Genomic DNA, 26,128 nt, shown 5'->3' on the forward strand with positions numbered 1-26,128 from the left:
CTGAAAGTAACAGTGCTGTCCAAATTCCCCAAACTGTATGAAATACTTTAAAAAAAATTAGACACCTGGTTTGATTTAAACGGGTTAAAATTAAACATGGAAAAGACTCAGTTAATGAAAACAAGCAAAATAAAATGATGCTCACCCGAGAAGAATATTATCGATGCTCAGATCAGTCACAAAAACCAGGAATTGCCAGAAGCTAGCTCTGTGTAATTCCTAAGAATGCAACGTCTTAAAAATATATCATGAGACTCACTTATACAGTACCTTGTAAATAAATTAAATAGCCTAGTATTTGCAATTAGGATATTGTACAATGCTACCAGGATGGAAATAAGAAAAGTAGTATATCACAGCAGCTTTGAGTCAGTAATAAGGTATGGAATTGTATTTTGTGGTAACTCACACCATATGTGTAAAATATTAAAACTTCAGAAAACCATATTAGAAATATACACAATGTAGGGCAAAGAAAATCATGTCAACCACTCCTAAAAACATGAATATATTAAGTGTTCCCTCAGTGTATGTCTCTGACCTGATTATCTTTGTACATAGTAACCATGATTTCTCTCTCTCCATTCATTTAGTCGGTTCCGACTCTTCGTGACCCAATGAACCAAATCACGCCACTTTTTCCTGTCTTGGACTTTCTCCTGTAGACCTTCCAGGTTGGAGCACATTGCTTCTGTGATGCCATCGATCCATCTCATCCTCTGACATCCTCTTCTTCTAGTTCCTTCAATCTTCCCCAGCATTAATGTTTTTTCCAGTGAGGCATGCCTTCGCATTGTGTGCCCAAAGTAGGTCAGCTTTTGTTTTAACATTAGACCTTCCAGGGAGAAATCTGGTTTTATTTGCTCCAATATTGATCTGTTGGTTCTCTTTGCAGTCCATTTACTTGTAGCAAATAATTTTCAACATGATTACAACATGAAATATCAAAATAATTTTATGCTACTGACCCATCGTTTAAAATTTTGTGCTCAAACTCCACAGTATGTGGATATGAAAATTGATAACAAAGTGAAAGGAAGCGAATTGCTCAGTATAAATTTAGAAACACCAAAAGATACCTTATATGAAAAATTAGTGCAGAAATGTTACTACTCAGTAGATAATTCATGTATGACAACCTGAAAATTTGAGCAGGAGAGAGCAAATACTTAGGACTGTTAATTTTTAAAAGTTTGTTACTTTCTAAGAAAAATAATTAATTGATTAATTAATTGCTTAATTAATTAATTATTGAGTACAGTATATTATATTAATGATATTATAAGAAAAATTGTAAACCAGTTTTTGTGTTTTGACAAGTCTCCTGTACATTAATTCAATTACTTGAAATAAACTCCTACTTCTACTTCTACTTTTCAAAGTACCCTCATAACGAATCCCAGCAACAAACAAAGTTAAAAATGGCAGGCTTAAGCCCATAACAAACTCTGAAACTCACTAAGATCAATGTAGGTATGTTAACACAAAGTTAATATATTTTCTGATAGAAAAATGTTTGTATTCATTCAATGAGTTTTAAGATATTGCTTGTGATATGAACCAATCAGTGGTAGCTGCTGTGTCCGAGCAAAAGAGCATGTGAACACCCTAACTTTTGATGCTTTACAGATTTATTGATTATTTTTCTGTGAATGTTGCTAAATGAAACTTATATGAGGTAATCTTAAATATACAGCATTTAAATCTACCGTGCTAGTGCTCCTGCAGACTCCGTGAAACTTGGCACCACGACTGTGAGCACATCTTCAGTTGTGCATGTTTTAAGGAGCTTCTGCACATGTGCACCTGGCATGATGTAATTGCCATACGTAAGGATTTGATTAACAATGTGCACAGATATGCCTTACCACTCAACTAAAAGTTTATATTTGTGCCACTTGATGGTAGCACACTACTGCAGACGTTGATCTTCATTTGTCTGGCAGTTGGCAAAAAGTCTGTTAGATGATAGCACACTCCAGAGATATGTAAAGTCACTCACTATATAGCAAAATTAGATCAGATGTCATTGTTACATTAGCACATTAGATATAAGAGGGTTGCCCAGAAAGTAATGCACTGCATTTTTTTTTTTTTTTTTTTTCTGAGCTGAAAACAATGCTACGATTGCAAAACATTATGTATGTACGAGGGTTGGAATTTTAATAGTGGCAATTATTTATTTGCAGCTCATACAAAATAGATACATGTTTCAAAGTTTTACTGACCTTCAAAGTAGTCACCAATATTGTGTATAACCCATTGTCACTGATGTGGAAGTCGTAGGATACTCTTAGCAGTGCCAGTTGTGTTGACAGTTCGAGTGGCGTGGTCTATTGCTCAACGAATTTGTAGCAGTTCTGAAGTGAAGTTATTATCCTGTTCAATTGTGTCCACTCACTTCTCTGCACACCAAATCCTGGTAGACTGGCAGGTGGATCTTGAATATCTTGATGTTTTATTGTTGCAGCATTCTATCTCATGCACCACCCTTATTTAAGGTCAAACTTCTTGTTGTTTTTTCCATTATGGAGTGTGTGATATCAAGTAATCTGGAGGAGAGTCATTTATGACTGTATGAACTGGAAGGTCTTGGGGGTAGTTGGGGTGATGTATCTTTCTCCATTCTCGATCAGTTACTTCTTGGCATCGTAATTCCGATGGAGGAATATTGCTGGTAGTGTGCAGGCAAGGGATTGGCGATGATTTTAGTTTACCCACAATAGTTCTCATTGAGTCATTCAGATGAGTGTCTAATTTCCTTGTAGGAGCACTGTGTTGCCATACTGGAGCACAGTACTCAACTACTGGGTCTTCTGGTGTCAGAGCTATAGTCCATAGAGCGGAAGCTTGAGCCACCAGGTTGCCAACCAGTTTCTTTATGATGTTATCTTGAGTCTTTGGCTTTCAGCTAGTGTTTTCCAGGTGTTTTTTATATTCTGACACCAAGGTTTTAGGACATAAATTGTTTCTAATCATCTGTTGACAGGAATTCACATTCAACTGTTGCTTTACGATTCTGTTGTTTAAGTGGAATGCACGGCCTTCTGTCTTGGCTGCATTGGGTTGGAGTGTCCATGCTTTGTAATATGTTTTGAGATTTTCTAAGTCTGCAAACAATATATTTTCTCCTTGCTCAAGTGTGCTGGTTTTTATGGCTATATAATGGTCATCGACGCAGCAAAACTTTTTGCTAGTAGTGTTTCGCATGTCACTGGTATAAAGGTTGAAGAGCAAAGGTGCTAGGATGGATCCTTGGGGGTGTCCATTTTTTTATGGTAAATGACTAACTCTGTTTTTGTCCAACTTGAATTTAATGGTTGGTTAACACATTTCTGACGAGTGTTGTCAGTTTCTTACTTGGACATGCTTTTTTAGATTCAGCAGTAACCCATTTAGCCACACAGTATCATATGCTGATGACAAATCAACAAGGGCCACTGATGTCTTTAGTTTCTTCCAGAATCCAGCCTCAATGTAGGATGTCAAGGCTTGGACCTGTTCACAGTAGCTGAACAGCATCTGAACCCAGCCTGATATGTTGGAGTTATATTATTTATTACTCCTTTAATCCTGTCAAGAGTAAGCTGTTCCAGTAGTTTGAAGCACAAGCTGAGCAGTGCAGTTGGTTGGTAACTTGAGAACTGATGTGTTCAACAACACAACACCACTGGCAGGAGACTGATGGATGGGCAGTTAAATTGGGAGCAAAAGAGAAAGCAATATTGTAGGACCAGACAGAGATCAGAATAAAATAAGTTATTGAGTATTCAGAATTAATCTCTCCCTCTGCATTGCTTCTATTTTTATGTTCCCAACATATTAGAACTACGTGCCAAACTGGCAATCAGACCCAGAACTTCATCTTTAGCGAGCAGTGCTCCGAGCAGGTGAGCTGTCCAGACATTACACACACAAACACACACACAATTTTAATCTGTCAGGAGGTTTTATTATGGAGTACATTAGATGCAGTTGTTAAGCAGAGATGAAAAGATTAGGACAAATGCAAAGACATAAATGATGGCATCAGACCATTCCAAACACTGATGGCTGGAAAAAAATTAATCTGGTTATGAATAACCACCACAATCAAAGATTTATTGTTAGTACTATTTCTTCTTTCTTCAATAATAGCCATCTATGGACCACATGAAGTGTCTTCCTCATGTGTTTGTTTTTTTTGTTTTTCCAGTATTTTTTCAATATTTCTCAATTTTTCAATCTGTCTAAAAAATAGTCCAGTTTATGATGTTTTTTCCGAAAATTTCCAAACTATATAAACTTGTTTTGAAAAGATGGCCTGTCTAGAATTTCTGCTTATATAACATTTATTTCTGCTGAGTCATCATGTTTACTACTCAAGCCACCATATGGAATGTGGTGGAGCAAATCTTTTACCACTACCAGTCATGTCCTTCCCTGTTCCACTCGCAAATAGAGTGAGGGATCTATATGCCTCCACATAATATTTCTTATCTTTGTGGTCCTTATACAAAATGTGTGATGGCTGCAGCAGAATCATTCTGCAATCAGAAATAAGGTGTTAGAAGAGCTACTACACTGCCCTCAGTTTAATATATAATACAACCCTGAACAACTGATTTGCATTTTTGGGATGTATGTCAAAGTTGTCAAATATTTTTTTGGTCAGTCTTTCCAAGTTCATTCAGACAGAGTGACCTAAAATAAAACTCTTCTTTTCCTAGGAGCATCAGATAGTTTTCAGTTTGGGGTAGATTTCTTCATTACTTCTTCTCATCCACACACTCCCAACTTTTCTTGGACAGAATATTTTCTATCGTACCTTCTCCAATTCTTCAATTTTCCCTTTTTGTTGAGGACTAAACATTCTGCTGCATAAAGGCAACTTGGTTCTATGACAGTGTTGTACTGTTGGATTTTTTCACAGAGGCTCATTTTTTTAATGTCCATTAACTATTTTCTGGGTTCTGTTTTTGTTTACTTCTTTATCTAGGCCACCTGCCTACATTATTTCCCATGAGTATTTAAATTTATTCACTCTGTTAATTCTACCATATATCGTGCATAGGAATATTGGAGCATTTTTAATGTTTATTATGAATTATCCTCTCGAAAAAAATTTGTTATCCAATGTTTTTCACCATTACTTTCAACATGATGACGCAGTTATTTGCTATATCAGTGTTTTCAGAAAATATTACTATATTATCTGTAGAGGCTACATAGTTTGAGTTTTGTTAGTATTATTATCTTTCCTGTCTCAGACGTTATGTCTGGTTAAAAATGGAAAGTGACGCGGACCTTGATCAAGCGTGACTTCCTTTTAACTGTACGGTATATGTTACATTGCATTTAGGAACTTTCGGGTAATTGAACATGTATCAATAATTACAGATTTCTGTAGTTGTATATATACATTTGGATGTAGCTGTATTGTGTTGATGTACTGGTGGATATTGTGTGGTATGACACCTGTAGTTGATAGTATAATTGGTATGATGTCAACTTTATCCTGATGCCACATGTCTTTGACTTCCTCAGCCAGTTGGATGTATTTTTCAATTTTTTCTCCTGTTTTCTTCTGTATATTTGTTGTATTGGGTATGGATATTTCGATTAGTTGTGTTAATTTCTTCTTTTTATTGGTGAGTATGATGTCAGGTTTGTTATGTGGTGTTGTTTTATCTATTATTTATCTGTTATTATTATTATTATTATTATTATTATTATACACTGAAGTGCCTAAGAAACTGGTGTAGGCATGAGTATTCATATACAGAGATACGTAAACAGGCAGAATACGGCACTGCAGTCAGCAACGCCTATATAAGACAACAAGTGTCTTGCGCAGTTGTTAGATCAGTTACTGCTGCTACAATGGCAGGTTATCAAGATTTAAGTGAGTTTGAATGTGGTGTTATAGTCAGCACATGAACGAAGGGACACAGCATCTTCAAGGTAGTGATGAAGTGGGGATTTTTCCATAGGACCATTTCATGAGTGTACCATGAATATCAGGAATTTGGTAAAAGATCAAATCTCCAACATCACTGTGGCCAGAAAAAGATCCTGCAAGAATGGGACCAATGATGACTGAAGAGAATCATTCAGTGTGACAGAAGTGCCACCCTTCTGCAAATTGCTGCAGATTTCAATGCTGGGCCATCAACAAGGGTCAGGTGCGAACTATTCAATGAAACATCATCGATATAGGCTTACAGAGCCAAAGGCCCTCTCATGTACCTCTGATGGCTGCACAACACAAAGCTTTACACCTTGCCTGGGCCTGTCAACACTGACATTGGACTGTTGATGGCTGGAAACATATCATCTGGTCAGATGAGTTTCATTTCAAATTGTGTCAAGCAGATAGAAGTGTATAGGTATGGTGACAACCTCATGAATCCATGGACCCTGCATATCAGCAGGGGACTGTTGAAGCTGGTGGAGACTCTGCAGTGGTGAGGGGCGTGTGCAGTTGGAGTGATATGGGAGCACTGATATGTCTAGGTATGACTCTGAAAGGTGACACATATGTAAGCATCCTGTCTGATCACCTGCATCCATTCATGTTCACTGTGCATTCCGACAGACCTGGGCAGTTCCAGCATGACAATGCAACACCCCACATGCCCAGAATTGCTACAGAGTGGCTCCAGGAACACTCTTCGGAGTTTAAACATTTTCACTGGCCACCAAACTCCCCAGACATGAACATTATTGGGCATATCTGGGATGCCTTGCAACGTGCTGTTCAGAAGAGATATCCACCCTCTTGTACTCTTATGGATTTATGGACAGCCCTGCAGGATTCACGGTGTCAATTTCCTCCAAAACTACTTCAGACATTAGTCAAATCCATGCCATGTTGTGTTGCGGCACTTCTGCGTGCTTGCGGGGGCCCTGCAAGATATTAGGTAGGTATACCAGTTTCTTTGGCTCTTCAGTGTATATGAAACTGAGGTATTATTATTATTATTATTATTATTATTATTATTATTATTATATAAGAAACTGAGGACAGTGTAATAGCCTTTTTAATGTCTTTCTGAGTGCCTTATTTCTGCTGTTTACAAGTGATGCCATCACCTTTGGTTCTTTAGGATACAAGAGTGCAAAGAAAATACAATCGGTATGGAGGGGTTACTCCACCCGAAAGCACTTTCCTCACATAAGATGTGAACTAGAGCGAGAGAAGGCTGCCATCAAAATCCAGCGAGCAGTTCGTGAGTGGCTGTACTACCGCACAGTCACTTCAGCAGGGGAGCCCAACCCACACCTGTGGCGCATCACCGAGAAGGATCTGGAGAGGCTTGAGGAGGAGGTTGCACAGTACGTGTCAAACACATGCATGCTAAGCTTTTGACAAGCACCGTCTTCGTACTTCCCAATGAAAGGAGTATACTTATTGTGCCATAGAGGCAAAGGATATTTTTTACTTTTTTAAAATATCTTTTTTAAGCATCCAGCATTATCTGGATACCTACAATGTTTGATTGAAAGTACCTGGAGATCAATTTGTGGACATTAACATGGGGTGTGTCTACACTTCACTGTTATGACAATCAAACCTGCTTGGGACATGTTCAGTGAGATGTCTGAATGTCTGTGGAGGGATGGCAGCCCATTCTTACTCAAGAGTTGAAACTGGAGAAGGTGGTGATGTTGGACACGGGGGTCTGGAGCGAAGTTTACATTCTAACTCAGAGGTTCCCAACAAAATTTTCTCCAGGACCCCCTCATCGAGCATGATTGGTACCTTGTCACATCACAGTATCAAGTACCTAAAAGAGCCAAATTAAGAGTCTCTTTATAAGCTTTGGTACTTAGAAAAAACATTGACATATTCATTATGGAAAAAAATATTGAGCTTAAAACTTTTCCAATTTAGTCATCATTGTTTTTGTTAAATTTCTGATTATTGCTCAAAATCTTTGTCTTCAAATCTGGGTGTTTAGTATAACAAACGCCTTAAAAAAAAAAAGAAAAAGAGTATGAACTGAAAATGACAGGAAAAAATTAAAACTGAGTGTATTGGTCTTTCAAGTGTACTACACTTGAGATTGCATTGAGTAGACATGTGTGAGAAATAAGAAAACACTAATTTCATACAAAGTATTATTTATTTGAAAAAATACAGTTACAACAGAGTACTCCATCAGTATACAGTTCTTAATGAGATGAGTTCAATCTGACCTCTGAGTCCATTATTTCTGAAATATTAGGTTCCAAACTTGAAACTTTCACTCTGAAATCTGACCGCATGTCAAGCCGATTCCTGTATTTGTTTTTCATTAAACACATGGAAGAAAATGCTTGCTCACACCGATATGTGGTTGCAAATGGAAGGATATTTTTCATTGCCTTATCTCCAAGTTTCTTGTAGTCCTTACGTGCCGATGCCCAGAAGTCTGTAATTTTATCACCGATGAAAATGTTTATCATTGTACCACATCTGGACAGATCCACAAGTTGATCTTGCTCATCTTCAGTGAGGCCTTAGATTTTGTGTATTTCTTCACAGCTGAAGGGATTTTGAATCCATTTGTCATCAGGTTCTGGGAAATACTCTCTAAAAGTGGCGGCTAGGCTGCATAGATGCTCGGCTACATTGATCTTGATCTGGTCAGGCAAACTCTCCTCTGATGACTCCAAGAATTGTTTTAAAGTAGAAAAATTAGTTAGCAACTCATTTTCTATCCTTGACGCCCAGATCTGACACTTTTTGACCATAGCACTAATCTTATCCTCAACTTTGAACATGTCTACACTTTTTCCATGTAAACTCAAGTTTAACACATTCAAGTGTTCAAACACATCAGCTAAGTACACAACTGAGCAAAGCCAAGAGAAGTTAGTGAGAAAATCCACGTACTTTGTGTCAAGAAGGGAAACACGAACCTCGTCTCTACGTTAAAAAAATCTTGACAAGATCCTACCTCGAGAAAGCCATCTTACTTCTGTATGAATAAGAAGTTGCTCATGCTCACTGCCAATCTCTTTACACTCTAAGAAGAAGCTAGATGCAGAAGTTAGCATTCGCTAAAGCCATGCTCATGCAGGAAGCGGCCAAAATGAAAACTCTGATATCATACGAAATACAGCGGACACACCAGGAACCGCGGTGTTGGCCGTCGAATGGCGCTAGCTGCGCAGCATTTGTGCACCGCCGCCGTCAGTGTCAGCCAGTTTGCTGTGGCATACGGATCTCCATCGCAGTCTTTAACACTGGTAGCATGCCGCGACAGCGTGGACGTGAACCGTATGTGCAGTTGACGGACTTTGAGCGAGGGCGTATAGTGGGCATGCGGGAGGCCGGGTGGACGTACCGCCGAATTGCTCAACACGTGGGGCGTGAGGTCTCCACAGTACATCGATGTTGTCGCCAGTGGTTGGCGGAAGGTGCACGTGCCCGTCGACCTGGGACTGGACCGCAGCGACGCACGGATGCACGCCAAGACCGTAGGATCCTACGCAGTGCCGTAGGGGACCGCACCGCCACTTCCCAGCAAATTAGGGACACTGTTGCTCCTGGGGTATCGGCGAGAACCATTCGCAACCGTCTCCATGAAGCTGGGCTACGGTCCCGCACACCGTTAGGCCGTCTTCCGCTCACGCCCCAACATCGTGCAGCCCGCCTCCAGTGGTGTCGCGACAGGCGTGAATGGAGGGACGAATGGAGACGTGTCGTCTTCAGCGATGAGAGTCGCTTCTGCCTTGGTGCCAATGATGGTCGTATGCGTGTTTGGCGCCATGCAGGTGAGCGCCACAATCAGGACTGCATACGACCGAGGCACACAGGGCCAACACCCGGCATCATGGTGTGGGGAGCGATCTCCTACACTGGCCGTACACCACTGGTGATCGTCGAGGGGACACTGAATAGTGCACGGTACATCCAAACCGTCATCGAACCCATCGTTCTACCATTCCTAGACCGGTAAGGGAACTTGCTGTTCCAACAGGACAATGCACGTCCGCATGTATCCCGTGCCACCCAACGTGCTCTAGAAGGTGTAAGTCAACTACCCTGGCCAGCAAGATCTCTGGATCTGTCCCCCATTGAGCATGTTTGGGACTGGATGAAGCGTCGTCTCACGCGGTCTACACGTCCAGCACGAACGCTGGTCCAACTGAGGCGCCAGGTGGAAATGGCATGGCAAGCCGTTCCACAGGACTACATCCAGCATCTCTACGATCGTCTCCATGGGAGAATAGCAGCCTGCATTGCTGCGAAAGGTGGATATACACTGTACTAGTGCCGACATTGTGCATGCTCTGTTGCCTGTGTGTATGTCCCTGTGGTTCTGTCAGTGTGATCATGTGATGTATCTGACCCCAGGAATGTGTCAATAAAGTTTCCCCTTCCTGGGACAATGAATTCACGGTGTTCTTATTTCAGTTTCCAGGAGTGTATATTATTTATAGAAGTATGATGAGAATTAACAGTCTAGAATGATAATAATTGTGATTTATTAACATTGACCTTCAACTCTTGGTCTCAAAAATACTTAATTATAGTTATTACTCCATCTGTTGCAGAAGATGTAAGTTCACAGGTATTTTTGCCAAAAAACAAAAGAGATGTGTCATCTGTATAGCTCACTATTATGGAGTTTTGTGGCTGGGTGACATAATTAACATAGACTAAAAAGAGAAAGGGGCCAAGAATAGATCCCGGGGAGGGGGGCTCCTTGTTTGACAGTTCAAAGTCCCTGAGCTCTCCTGACTGCTGTTACTGCCTCTCTACCAACATTTATACTGGTTGGTCCATCTCTTGTTATACCTAGTACTTATTTTCATATTACATATGGATGTTCAGATATTTTGATCAGCTAGTGTATTTATCCCAATCCTACATTAGATAGAAAAAGGACTGAAACATGTTTGTAATGTAAAAATCATTCCTTTTATTCACATGTTTTTAAAACTGTAGCTACAGTATACAAATTATAAAGTAGTTGAGAAAACTACCAAATTGTGGTTGGCGAACATATACTGTGAAATTCTTAGTATTGCCTACAACCTAACATAACAGTTCAAGAGAGCAACCCAGCTTTTGGAAATATTTGTACCTTTCTCAGGGAAGGGAGGGGATAGGTTGGGAAAGGTTAAATAGGAAGTACAGGTCACGTAAATGCCAGGATGAGAAGAATCCACGAGGTGAGATGAAGGGCAAGGCAGCAGAGAGAACAGAGGCTCAAGGATAGTATATTCTACACCTACATATACACACATACTTCACAAGCTACTGTACGATGTGTGGCAGAGGTTACCTTGTACCAATACTTCTCGTTTCCTTTCCTGTTCCACTTACAAAGAGAAAGTAGAATAATTCGGCAGTCAGCTTCGAATGCCTGTACTCTAATTTTCTCAGTAATGGTCTACAAAAAGAATGTCACCTTCTCACACTCTATCTTTGTTGTCTGTCTTCCTAAAAACAGGTGTGTATCTCTCATCCTGAAGTCTGAGAGATCTGCCTTTTCTTTCTAACCTTCCACAGCCTATTACTGTTTTGTTCTGGAGGAAAGAACAAATATTTCTGAAAGTCAGAATAATTTCTCCCCATTTAATGTCTGTCTACTGACAGTACTGAGAATTTCGCCTATTGATGGTAAATATTTTACAGCCATTCTATTATATAAATTTTAAAGTAAAATCTTTTAAAAAATTATTTTGATATTAATTCAACACAACACTTGATTATACAGTGTGTCCCAGGATGAATGGTCAATATTTGGGGATATGACAGTAATGATCATTTGAACCAAAAGAGTCTAGTAAGCGTGGACTCTAAAGTTTATACGTTAAGAGCTGTGAGCACTTCCTGATCTTCAGTACAGTGAAACAAACCTTTTGTGCTGCAAACTCTTTGTTTCACACATTTTGGGGGGAAAATTGTCTAGTAAGTATGGCTCTAAAATGCATACCTTGAGAGCTAGGACACTTGTTCACCTCCACTAATGTGCTGCACATCTCTTCTACTGAACACCTTCTCATAGTTCTCAAGGTATACACTTTAGAGCCACATTTACTAGAGTTTTTTGCTTTGAATGATCATTCCTGTCACATTCCTAAATATCTACCATTTCTCCTTGGACACCCTCTATATAAGTCACATGTGTGCAATATATGTGGTGTAACAGAAATATATTTTAAAAATTCTTGAATGCCCTACCAGGTTCAGAAAATGCCAGTAGATTGCATTTTGTTGTTTATAACCAACAGAACTGGGTTCATGGGAGCACACATTGCTTTCTCTGTTGGGGGATCCTTTACAGAAGCCAAAATGAAGAGCTGCTATAAGGTTATTGTCAGAAAATAAGTTTGCTATTTTGTTTAATCTTATTCCACCCTTTGCTTTTATGACGGTTTAAACTCTGCTGAGGACACTTTCAGTAAGGTGTCTTAATGCCTGTGAAAGGATAGAAGCCCATTCTTCTTCAGGAACTGAAACCAGAGAAGGTATTGATGCTGAACACAGGGGTCTGGAGCAAAGTCAATGTTCTAACTCATCCCACAAAAGTGTTCTGTTGGGATCAGGTCAGAACTCTGGCAGGGCCAGTCCATATCAGGAATGTTATTGTCCACAAACCGTTGCCTCACAGAAGCTGCTTCATGACAGGGTGCATTGTCATGCTGGTAGAAACAATCATCATCTCCACATTATTCCTATATTGTATGCAGTACACAATGCTGAATTTAGTGTTTTCTTAAGGGACCACATCCTAACAATGAAAAACACATCCATAATTCACACTACCTCCTCTATATTTCACTGTTGGTGCTACTCATGATGGTAGTTTAGGTTCTCCAGACATTTAATAAACACAATTTCTTTCATCAGATTATCATAGGGTGTAACATGACCTCATTTCCAGTCATTTACCATCCAATGTTATTGCTCTTTACATTATCTTAAGTGTCACTTAGTACTGACTATGAGAATGTGCGGAGTTGTATGACCATTGTGCCTCATTATTTTAACTCTCGATGCACAATTATTTTTCTAGCCAGACTGTTGGTAGAACTTTGGAATGTACGAGGGTCAGTCAATAATTAAAGAGAGACATTGGTCTGCGGGGAAAAAAAACTGTTAATAGGGCAAGTTTGATACTTTTATGGCTTTAAGTTGGCATCACTGGAATGAGCCCTGATCAGCTGATTCATCAACATTGTTCTGTTTATAACCTCAAAAATACATTTCAAGATGGCGAGTCTGCTTGAAATGCCCACATTAGTTGAACAATGTTCTGTTATTGGTTTTTTTACTTGCTGAAGGTGAGAAACAAGTGAATATATACTGTAGAATGTCTAAAGTTTGTGGCAAAGGTTGTATGAATTGTACAAATTTTTACAAGTGGGTAGAGCAGTTCAAAAATAGTCGCGACTCAGTGTCTGACGAACACCATTCTGGCCGACCAGTTGCAGTTCAACTCCCTCACTTGAAAGTCGAATTGATGACTTATTTGTGCCAACTGCCATGTCACTGTCAAAATGATAGTTGATAAGGTTCAAGTTAGTACTGGTACAGTTCATAACACTATCTGTAACAAGCCGAAGTACCGCAAAACATGTGCAAGATGGGTCCCAATGGAGTTGATGCAGCTACACAAGGAAATGAGGTTTAGAGTGTGCACAGAGCTAAAGGAACGTTATGAAAGAGAAGGTGAGCACTTCTTCAACAAAATTTTAACTTGTGATGAAACTTGGGTTCACTATTATGAGCCAGAATCAAAAATACAAAGCACAGAATGGAAGCACACCAACTCACCTGTCCACAAAAAATTCAAAGCCCAAGCATCAGCAGGACAAGTCATGTTCATGGTGTTTTGGAATGCTGAAGGTCCAGTTTTTTGTGATTATCTCAATCAGTGTACAATGAACAGCCAGTACTACTCGGATTTGCTTTTAAACAAGGTGAAGCCAGCCACGAGAGAGAGATGTTGTGGCTTTCAGAGGAGATGTGTGATTCTTCAAGACAATATACATCCTCATATTGCTCAACTAACCCGTGAAACCATTGACAAAATGGGATGGGAAGTACTATCTCATCCCCCTTACAGTTCTGATTTAGCACCTAGTGATGTCCATTTGTTTGGTGCATTGAAGGGAGCATCATGTAGGAAGAGGTTCCAGGACAACGAGGATGTGAAAAAGTTTGTGGGAAATTGGTTCAAACATCAAGATAAAGAGTTCTTTGCAGCTGGAATAAGAAAGCTTGTAGCCTGTTGGAACAAGCGCATAAATTTCAAGGGGATTATGTTGAAAAGTAGAAAAATATTGTTTTGTAAAAATAAATGCCTTTTTCTCCAGACCAATTTGTCTCTTTAATTATTGAATGACCATCATAATTCCTTCAACTCTTGTCTTGTGATTTTTGATAACCACACTCTGCAATGCTTGACAGTCCATGTCTGCCAATACATGAGGTTTGCCTGGTATCGGTTTATCTGTGGTCATTCCTTCACATTTAAAATTTACAATCACATTGCCGACAGTCAATACGGCAGCTTTAGAAGGGTTGAAATGTCTCTGGTAGATTTGTTACATAGATGACACAGAGTGACTGGCCCAAGTTCTAAGTCACTGAGCTCTCCGGACTCACCCATTCTGCTGTTACTTGTTCTCTACTGACAACACGATTCCCCCCACTTCTGATGGGTCTGCCTCTCATTACAGCTAGTGATCAGTTCCATATTCCAAGTGGTGTCCAGATACTTCTGATCAGAAGACATAGATGCTCACAGTAGAGGCTTCCCATTGATAGTATGCCACGCTTATGCACTTCACTACGCATAGCCTTTCTTGGTGCATGCTCCATATGACTCGCTCACTTTCTGTAGGGTTGACTTATCAGTCATACGTGTTTAGTAAAAAATAAAATAAGCATTGAGTTGCAACACTTGGTTAATATTGTGCTTATCCACATGATAAATATAACTGTAATAGCCGCTGAGGAAAATGGGTGAAGGTATTATGAGTATTGACTTTTTTAATAAATTACCTTCTCAAAACCTTTTGAGAATATCGGGAGGAGGAAAATTTGTCTATATCTAGGTTTCATGTTGCTTATCACATGGTAGATACTATTCTTGTTTTTTGTGTGCGACATCAAATGAATTAGCATTTACTGTACAAACTACCCAAATGGTTGGCCGAGCACATTAAAGCGGCCACTTCCGGAACAAAGGGAGGTGCACTGGCCCTGGATCAAAACCACTTCACGGTTTAACTGAGGTGGCAGGTGTTCTGGCCAGCTTGTATAGGGCTTTTAGGCAGTTTTTCACATCTGCACAGGTGAACACTGGGCCCATTCCCACTTCCTGCCTCATATACACGATAAACAAATGCTTTATAGCATAATGTAACATTTGAGCATGTAATTACACTAGGCGCAGTCAGAAAGGGTACATGGATTCCTCCCTGTGGAAGAGAGGGGGTGGGGAGGGGAGAGGGGGGGGGGGGCGACAGTAGCTTTAAAATGCATTTGGAAGTAATCGACTACCGTACTATAGTATAGAAACAAAAACAATCAATTATTGACAAAATTATTCAATGGGATGCATAAAAAATCTACATACCAAGTGGCAGCAGTACACACACATAAAAGATGGTTGTAATTGGCAAGCTTTCAAGCCAGTGGCTCCATCTTCTGGCAGAAGGGTTGAAGGGAAGGGAAGAAGGTTGAAGGAAAATTACTGGAGAGGTCTAGGAAAAGGGGTACATTTTGGGAAAATCACCCAGAAACGTGGGTCAGAGGAGACTTACTGTACAGGATGACATCCTGTGTGGTAAGTCTCCCCTCATCCGCAGTTCTGGGTGACTTTCCTGAAATCTACCCCTTTTCCTAGACCTCTCCAGTCCTTTTCTTCACCCCTCTTCCTTCCCCTTCAACCCTTCTGCATAAAGAAGGAGCCACTGACTCCAAAAGCTTACCAATTACAAAAAAAAAAAAAAAAAAAAAAAAAAAAAAAAAACCGGGTGTTTTATGTGTGTGTTCTGGCACCACTTGGTGAGCAAATTTTTTATCCATCCAGTTAAATAATTTTTCACTACTATAATATAGCCTATATATGGGTATCGTTAGTTCTCTGTGAAATAGGAGAAGTACAACACAGTCCTGACCTAGAATTGGCTGGATAAAAGGCATCATGAGACATGAAGGAAGGATTTGGTGGAGTTGTCTTTACTATGTACTGTGGCTTTTCCGTTGCATGCTGATGTCAGTAGCTGTTGGTGCAATGAATGATGGGAAGTGAACACAACAAATCATGAATCAGTTGTCAGCAGCCAATCAGAAGGCTAATTTGTAATTTCCTGTGCTTCATAAATAAAGTCAACTTGTATTTTGTTTCATCGGATTAGAACATAACCACATCTATAGAACTTTTGGCAAAACCGGAAAGAAGACATAAAGTAGGTTATTGCAATGATAAATGTATATCTCAGGCTATGTGACATCAATCTATGACAGAAATCATAAGTTCGTGTTGATATTTGTTGGCTTTGCCAACTCACAACCAAATTGTCACATTCCAACTAAACCTAGGCCTCAGGCTATGCTCCAAGTCAGACTGTCAACACATCTAGTTTTCTTCCCAGTCTCCAAATCAGGAGAGAAGCTAAAGTAATGAACTGAAATTTGTCCCAAGACCAGAAGTTGAACCTGTGTCTCCTGCTTACTAGTCACTTGTGCTATGCACTACACTATACAGCTGCATGGATGATCCTAGTCCAGTGCCCTCCCTAACACAAGCCTTGAGTCATACTTCAACTCATCTTGTTTTTTCCCCCTCTTAATTGAGGTTTATGTTAAGGAGGGCATTAGACTAGGGTAATCCATGCAGCTGTGTTAGCCACAATGTCAGGGTGTTGCAATGGACAGCACATCTGCCTAGTACGCACGACATCTGGGTTGAAGTTCCAGCCTTGGCACAAATTGTAATTAATTACTTCAGCTTCTGTCCTTATCAGAGATAAACTGAAGACTCAAATGTCTCCAGAAAAATGTATTACCATATAAAAAAATCAATTTGCATACGTTGCTGAAATAAATCATTAGATTCAGCAATTCTCATCAGCTACTATGTACTACCACCCGATTCGCTACGACCAAAGGAAACAAACTGCCAACAGCAGCACCCAGTGGTAGATCCTGTTACACTGTAAGTGCACTTCAGCCAAGGATTTATTACACAAACTATGTTAGTAACCCTTAACTTTTTCTCCAGGTGGCAGGAAGAATGTGACAGCTCTCAGCTCCCCAGCCCTGACGAGCTGCAGCAAGTTTGTCAGCAGGTGCGACAGAAGCTCGCTCACTTCCAGTCGAGCTTCCTGAAGAACAGAAGCCTCCTTCACTCACTTCAGCACAGGGTGCGCCTCTTGCAGGAGGTGCAGTCTGTCCTAATTGGTGAGCACACAGCTCGTTCAACTAAATGATCAAAAATATTCCGATGGCCACCTGAAGAAACTGCAGTAGCAGCCTACCTGCAGGACCATTTCATGAACTGGCTTCTAGCACACAGGATGATCAAGAGATTGTGGGAGTCTTAAAAATCTGTTGTACGACTCCAATGGCACATGTAAACTCATAACGGGCTCTTACACATTGACACCACACACAGCCAGGAGAATAATGGAACAGGCTCACAATTGGTTCAAAGTAAACATCTTAATCCTTAATCTTACAAAGATCCATCATTATTTACTGTTCAGCTAAATCTACCATTACAATGTGTAACAACTTTAATCTTATGCTAACAAATACAATTTCAGTCACGGTTTCCATGCCTCTCTGTCTGCTACTGTTCTCTGCCAGTTGAAACCTGCAACTTTCTTTGAATCTTTATCACGTGGTCTGCCTTGTGATCTCTTTTTTTTCTCTGGGACACCACTCTTGTACTGCCTTTGTCTGTCTTTTGTCTCAACTATATAAGGAAAAACTAGATTGCTGCTCGCTGTAAAGATGACGTGTTGAGTTGGATCTAGGTGCAACAAAAAGATACTTACACATTAGCAATTGGCCAAGGTCTTCTTCAGAAAAAGAAACACATGCACACACACACACACTCATTCAACAAGCAAGTACATCTCAGACACACATGACTGCTATCTCTGGCAGCTTGGACTGGAATACAATTGTCATGTGGTACACAAGCAGCAATCAGGAGGAGGTGGGGAAAGGGAAGGGATAGCAGAGTATGGATGGGGGAGAGAAGAGCTCTGTCTGGCAGAGTGTGCAGGACTAGACTGCCAACAGGTGTAGAGCTGGGAGACTATAGGACATGGAGGTTACGAGGGGGGTAAGCCAGGAGCAAAAAAGGAAAGGAGTAGGGGAGAGGAAATACAGGCAGGTGTGTTGGCAGATGGTGACACACAAAGAGGATGAGGAGGCAAGAATAGGGAGGAAGTAATATGACAGAGGCGGGTGGAAACTATTGGATGGAGGATGTGGGAACAGTAGGTTGCCATAGATTGAGGCCAGTATAATTTCAGGAGCTGTGAATGTGTTGTAAAGGTAACTCCCATGTTTGCAGTTCAGGAAAGGTGGTGGTGGAGAGGAAGATTAAGATGGCTCAGGTAATGACATTGCTGCTTTCACAGGTGGCCCAGACCCTGATGGGATATGATAAGCCTGTGACAGGACTGGAATAGGAAGTGCTGAGTGGGAGGATTGGGCAGATCTTGCACCTGGCTCTTCCACAGGGTATGATCCCTGTGGCAAGAGGTTTTTCTGGGAATGGCATAGAGGTGGTCTAGGATGTTGTGAGGTTGGGTGGACAACAGGACACCAATTTAGGGGAGTGTGAAGGATCTTGGGTAGGATGCCGATGCAGTAGCAAGTTCCACCAGAGTTTGGGCAACATGTGGCCATTACCTTTGACCTTGGCTCGCTGTCATCAATAAGGGATGTCTGTTCACCATCACTCTATAGCCCAACAACACGACACATAATGTTTATATGAAAAACTTGTACCAGCAGTGAGACATTAGAAAGTAATTTAATAAAAGATGTACTATGGTTGGATCTGTTGGTTGAAATCTCAAAGAATAATAATATTGCTCAAAACAGACTCATTTCAACTTCGATATAAATCCCTTTCATTCTTCAGAAACGCACATGTGAATGGTGGCTGTTTACACATAACTCACTGAATAACCATTCAGTATCTATCAACAGTACACAGTTTGGAATTACTTTGTGCAGACACAGCATTTACACCAATCAACATGCTCTAAATAATAATATATAAGTCCCACAACATGAAAATAACATTCGTGGCATGCATATCGCCCAAAACTCTACTGACTCCAGGTGAAACCGAGACAAAAAAGTACCTCAACAAAATCCTAGATGAAAGGCCATGAGCTCTACCCTGCACACTCCTTGATTCAGTGCAGATACTTTCATCCTCATCACCATTCATAATTTTCGCAACAATTTCATATAAATTCCCTTGATAAAACACAAAAGTTTTTGCAGTCATTTTGCAGCCTCTTAATAAACTCATTTATACATTACTTCAACATTTTTAAACAAATCCCAATGACATAAGTCACCACATCTGGCACTCGAGTCAAAATGCTAACTTTACCTACTTTATAAAGCACAACTACAATTTAAAACATGTTGAAAGTTATTGGAATATTAAAGAAGGAAACTTGTGCTGATAAGACCATGTCTCTCTGTGGAGGATTCCATAGTTATGGCACTATTTACGTAAATAAACTAAATTGTTTATAACATTTTTTTAATTTGTTTGTTTAGAAAAACAATCTGTTCATTATGTTGCAGACATTACCCTCTTTCATCTGGTGAATCACTTATGTGACTCCCATGATGAGTTCAGTTGTTACAAATGGTAACAATGTTAATAACTTTTTTTAACTATTTAATCTTCAGATAAAAATGTCTCTCCATCTTAGCTCACTCTGCAACCACGCTGCCAGAACACGTCCTTCATTCTGCCTGGGAAAACCCAGATGGCCGCTCGCTAGCCGTATTCACTTGCATTGAGCTCGGCTGTTCCAGTGCATCTTAAACTTGGCCGCCCTAACAAACATTCATGTTGGGCCACAAGTGACCTATCAGATTCAGCCCATCCTTCGACAGTCGAACCAGCTGCTTGTAACGTAAATGGAAGGCACTCCTTGGTGTGGAATGAGTGGCAGCTGTTTTAATGGAGGGATTATTGGTGGGTGATAATTCTGATGTGGATAGAGATACTGGTGGAGTGATCCATGAGGTGGAGGTAAACATCAAGAAAGGTGGCTTCTTGGGCTGGGAAGGGCAAGTTTATTCCATGGGAACAGTGTTTCAACATCTGAATTGTGAGCAGACGGATATGGAGTATTTTGAAGTAGTGTAACTCTATCTCACATTGGGAATTGAGACACAGTGCCACAGTACAGCCAGGCCAGGAGAAACTCGGGAAGGGAGCTGCATCAATGGACATTTGGAGTCAGGTATATCACAAAAGGCCTTGGCCATAGTGGCACATGAGTCTGCATATCTTCAGTGTTCCAAACAACACAGACTATAGGTAGTAGCTAACTGGAGGAGTGTAGTGTGGTCTGACAAGACACGATTTGGCCACTTTTCTCATGGCGTGAGGCACTGAATCCAGTGATGGTCTAGTGGGATGTTTAAACTGCAACGTGTGGAGGGTGCAGTTCAGATCAAAGATGGTCTTGTGATATTTTGGGTGTATTTTTCATATCACGACTTGGGCTCACTCATTCAATTTACTCTGAACTTGAACCAAAATGTTTGTTTCAAAATTTTTGATGACCAAGTATTCCCATCTTTTCTACATCTTCATGATGAAAATGTGTGGACTCTCCCACCTTCCAAGGTGACAACAGCTGTGTATGCATGTTCCTGGTTTGATAAAGAGTAAAATACCTTCACGCATCTCTACTGACCCAATCTTAGCCCCACAGAAAATGACTGGGAGTATTTGGAACACTGGATGGAAGTTAGCAGTCAACATCCTTGAAATCTAATAACTCTACAGTATGTAATCACCAATGAGTGGCCTCAGCTTGGTGTGACATACCTGTAGGAAGTTCTGGACTCCTCACTGAATCAAAACCATTATCAAGGCTGGAGGCCCTGTTATGACGTGTGCTGAAAATTAATACTTCAGAATATTTTATGAGAATACTTTTAAGGACAACAAATGTTATTAACATTCTATATCTTTATTCTTCATGGCTACATATCTGCAGATCTCTGCCACTGGAGGGCTCTAAATTGTAGCATGTGATTGGCAGTGTGTAACGTAACTGAGTGCGTGAAAAATAGTGCGCTGTAATTGAGTTTAGAATTTGAAGAGTTTATCCATACAGTGAGCATGCTCTCTTTCAGCGTGACAAGAGACTGAATTATTATGTTCAAGAAGAAAACTTTTCTCTCTCATTTTGTGTGGTGCTCTTTAGTGGTAATTGAAAAACAAATTTTGATAACAGGAAATTAACTGGAGTGCCATTAATTAAAAGAAGCAGCCAAGTAAAAATAAATAAAAAAGATTAGTTTAAATTATCACATGGCACAGATAAATGTACCACTAAGAGAGAGGAAATTAATAATTCAAGATATTGTGTAACCTACTTTGATACCGCTGGAGTGGACTAAATGTGCACATTGTTTGTTGGCTGTAAGCCGATCATTAATATTATGCATTATTCACAGAAGAGCTGCCCAGAAACTGCATTTACAGATTGGTTTAATAGGCCTCAGGGATGCACAAGTGGCTGCTACAAGTTCAAACATCAGTGATGTTCGGCAGCGGCCGGCAAACGATATGTTGGCAGTCTTGCAGTTCTCCTAGCTAAAACATAGAACAGCTGGCAGGCAAGGTTAGCGTTATTGAAACATTGAAGGACAATAACAATTATTCATATATTGATGACCACTTACATAGATGAATAATTTACACATCTTGAAAATATCTTTCAAGTATGAAAGCGGAGACATCAATAGAGAGCTGTCCTCAGGAGAGGGCGAGCCAGACGCTGCTCGTGTTTATGTACGAGCAACTAAATTGGCGATGTTTTGACTGACTTAGGACAGTCCTCTTCAGGGTGGCATCATGAAATATGAGATGGTTTATGTGTTCAGTACCAGTATGAAAATGTTAGTGTTGAAAAGGATACTGGCACAATGACAGATGGTCTAAAAACAATGTACTCCTGAAACTCTTAAACATATATAATAGAAATTAATTTACAGATTACTGTGTTTCATCAGAAGGGGAAGTAAAATGGTGGTACAGATGTCTTTAAATTATATCAGATTTTTAATGTAGCATAACTATAAACACTCACATTAGTAATAAAAGTGATAAATGGTGTCTGCAAAAATTGAAGAGAAATTAAAATGCCACTCATTGTGGTATAGCTTGTCCCATTTGTGTATCCTATTTACAAATTTTAGATTGTACAAAAGATAGGAGAGGTTCAAAAGCAGCATATGTCATTCTCAGAAAGTTTTTAATCTGAAAAAGGTCCACTGATTTTATTTCATTCAAAAGTGTTTCTTGATGATGTTAAATATATATACCTCTCTCTCCATTTCAGTACCCAAATATTTTTTAAAAATTTATTTTAGTAACATTTTTTCTTCAATAATAACAATAATTTTAAAATTAATATTAATAATAATAATTCAACAGCAGAGAAACTGTCCTTTTTAACTATAGCACTGTAAACTTCCACATCCTATCTAATGGTGGAATTCTAGGTGGAATTCTAGAGGAAACACTTCTGCAGGTACTGCAGCAATTTCCTGAAATTAACTTGCTGAAGTGGCTTGCAAGAGTAAATTTCTGCAAGTTTTGCTCCACTGTAAATGCCTCATCAAATGGTTAGTTGCTAGTGGACACATGTCTTTAAGATAGCAAAAATAAAATACAGGGAACAAAATGTTATGTACAACTTGTACAGAAATGGGGCTGCAGTTATAAGACTCGAAGGACAGGAAGTAGCTGGGAAGTGAGACAGTCTTTGCAAAATATCCACCATGTCACTCAGTCACATTGTGCAAGTGGCAACAGAAAAAACCAGAGAGAAATTTAGAAAGGAAACTCTGAGAGAATAAATACAAATCTTGAGCTTTGCTAAAGACATTGTAATTCTGTCAGAGATTACTTTTTTTTTTTTTTATTATGTTTTTTTTATTTACATATCAAGTTCCATAGGACCAAATTGAGGAGCAAATCTCCAAGGTCATGGAATGTGTCAGTACATGAAGTTACAACATAAAAGTAATAACAGATAAAAATAAATGTTCATGTACATGAAAAATGTGTCATAAGTTTAAGTAAACGCCATCAGCAATACAATAAGAATCAGCTTAATTTTTCAAGGAACTCCTCGACAGAATAGAAGAAGTGACTCATGAGGAAACTCTTTAGTTTCAATTTGAAAGCGTATGGATTACTGCTAAGATTTTTGAATTCGAATGGCAGCTTATTGAAAATGGATGCAGCAGTATACTGCACACCTTTTTGCACAAGAGTTAAGGAAGTCCGATCCAAATGTAGGTTTGATTTCTGCCGAGTATTAACCGAGTGAAAGCTGTTTATTCTCGGGAATAAGCTAATATTGGTAACAAGAAATAACAATAAGGAATATACATATTGAGAGGCCAATGCCAAAATACCCAGACTCATGAACAGAGGCCGACAAAAGGTTCGTGAACTTACAGCACTTATTGTCCGAACTGCCCGTTTCTGAGCCAAAAATATCCTTTTAGAATGGGAAGAGTTACCTCAAAATATAATACCACATGACATAAAAGAATGAAAATAAGCAAAGTAGACTAATTTTCGTGTCAAACGATGACTCACTTCTGATACCGTTCGAATGGTAAAAATGGCGGTATTAAGTCTTTGAACAAGATCCTAAATGTGGGCTTTCCACGACAGCTTACTATCTATATGAACACCTAGGAATTTGAACTTTTCAGTTTCACTAATCATATGTCCGTTCTGTGAAATTAAAACGTCAGGTTTTGTTAAATGGTGTGTTAGAAACTGTAAAAACTGAGTCTTACTGTGATTTAGCGTTAATTTATTTTGTACAAGCCATGAACTTAGGTCATGTACTGTACTATTTGAAACCAAGCCAATGTTGCACACAACATCCTTTACTACCAAGCTAGTGTTATCAGCAAACAGAAATATTTTAGAGTTACCTGTAGTACTACAAGGCACATCATTTATATAAATAAGGAACAGGAGTGGCCCCAACACTGATCCCTGCCCCCTGCCCCCCTTGACCATACCCCACTCAGCCCCCATATCACAGCCATTATCAACATTGTGAATAATAACCTTTTGCTGTCTGTTGCTAAAGTAAGAGGTGAACCAATTGTGAGGTACTCCCCGTATTCCGTAATGGTCCAACTTGTGAAGCAATATTTTGTGATCAACACAATCAAATGCCTTAGTTAAATCAAAAAATATGCCAAGTGTTTGAAATCTCTTGTTTAGCCCATACAGTACCACACAGAGAAAAGAGAATATAGCATTTTCACTCGTTAAATGACTTCTAAAGCTGAACTGTACAATCAATAGCAAATCATGTGATATAAAATGATCAATTATCCTTACATACACAGCCTTTTCAATAACTTTTGCAAACACTGATGGCATAGAAATAGGTATAGAATTATCTACATTATCCCTTTCTCCCTTTTTATGAAGCGGCTTTTCTATTGAGTACTTTAATCGCTCAGAAAACTGACCATTCCTAAAGGAAAAATTACAAATATGGCTAAATACAGGGCTAACATGTGCAGCACAGTACTTTAATATTCTGCTAGGCACTCCATCATAACCATGAGAGTCCTTAGTCGTGAGTGATTTAATTATTGACTCAATCTCCCTCTTGTCTGTATCACAGAGGACTATTTCAGACATCAATCTCAAAAAGGCATTTGACAAGAAAGTTATATGATTTTATGTAGAAACAATTTTTTTATTTAATTCACCAGCAATGCTCAGAAAATGATTGTTAAATACTGTACATACATCTGATTTATCAGTAACAGAAATATTTTTACTGCAAACTGACTTTATATCGTCAACCTTGTGCTGCTGACCAGACACTTTGTTCACAACTGACCATATAGTTTTAATTTTATCCTGTGAATTAGCTATTCTATTTGCATATCACATACTCTTTGCTTTCCTAATAACATTTTTAAGCACCTTACAATACTATTTGTAGTGGGCTACTGTAGCTTGATTGTGACAACTTGTAACATTTTGATATAATTCCCACTTTGTTCTACATGATATCCTTATCCCACTAGTCAGTCACCCAGGCTGCCCATTACTGCTGGTACCCTGTTTATAGTGTTCTAATGGAAAGCAACTCTCAAAGAGCATGAGAAATGTGTTAAGGAAAGCATTATATTTATCATCTATATTATCGGCACTATAAACATCCTGTCACTCTTGTTCCTTGACAAGGTTTAAAAACTCTCTATTGCTGCTGGATTAACTTTCCTATATAGTTTGTAAGTACATATGACATTGGTTTGAGTACAAATGCCTTTTAGTGTTAAAATTTGTGCATCATGGTTTGAAAGGCCATTCACACTTTTGCTAACAGAATGCCCATCTAGTAATGAAGAATCAATAAAAATGTTGTCTATGTCCACACTACTGTTCCCTTGCACCCTAGTTGGAAAGAGCACAGTCAGATCATATGACTTTAGGATATCTACTAACATCCTTTTTCTTGCACCATCATATACAAAATTTAAATTATAGTCACCAGATATAACTAGTTTCTGGTACTTCCTACAAAGTGAATCAAGAGCCCTCCCTAGCTTGAGCAGAAATGCTCTGAAGTCGGAGTTAAGGGACCTATAAACAGCAACAATCAGAATTTTAATTTCACTAAATTCAACTGCCGCTGCACAACATTCAAATATCTGATCAGTGCAGTGTCGTGATATGTCTATGGACTCAAATGGAGTACATAGCCACTCGCCCACCCCGCAAGGAACTCCTTGAGAAACAGCCAGCTAATCTGTATCCTGGTAAAGGAAGCCTCTGAATTGTCAAATTATTTAAGTGGTGCTCTGATATACCTATAACATCTATAAGCAGTTCACTAACTTTAT

The 26,128-nt window shown here is 39.4% G+C and overlaps 1 protein-coding gene across 1 annotated transcript in view; it reads left to right on the plus strand.

Moving 5' to 3' along the window:
* The window catches only part of LOC124718968, a 42,765-nt gene that overhangs the window by 12,360 nt on the left and 4,277 nt on the right, over positions 1–26,128 (plus strand). The window contains exons 2-3 of the mRNA XM_047244638.1: positions 7,089–7,317; positions 17,220–17,398. Of these exons, the coding sequence (XP_047100594.1) occupies positions 7,089–7,317; positions 17,220–17,398 (408 nt within the window). The remainder of the gene's footprint in view (positions 1–7,088; positions 7,318–17,219; positions 17,399–26,128) is intronic.

The sequence above is a fragment of the Schistocerca piceifrons genome, chromosome 10, assembly GCF_021461385.2.
Source record: "Schistocerca piceifrons isolate TAMUIC-IGC-003096 chromosome 10, iqSchPice1.1, whole genome shotgun sequence".
In the NCBI taxonomy this organism is placed as follows: Eukaryota; Metazoa; Arthropoda; class Insecta; order Orthoptera; family Acrididae; genus Schistocerca; species Schistocerca piceifrons.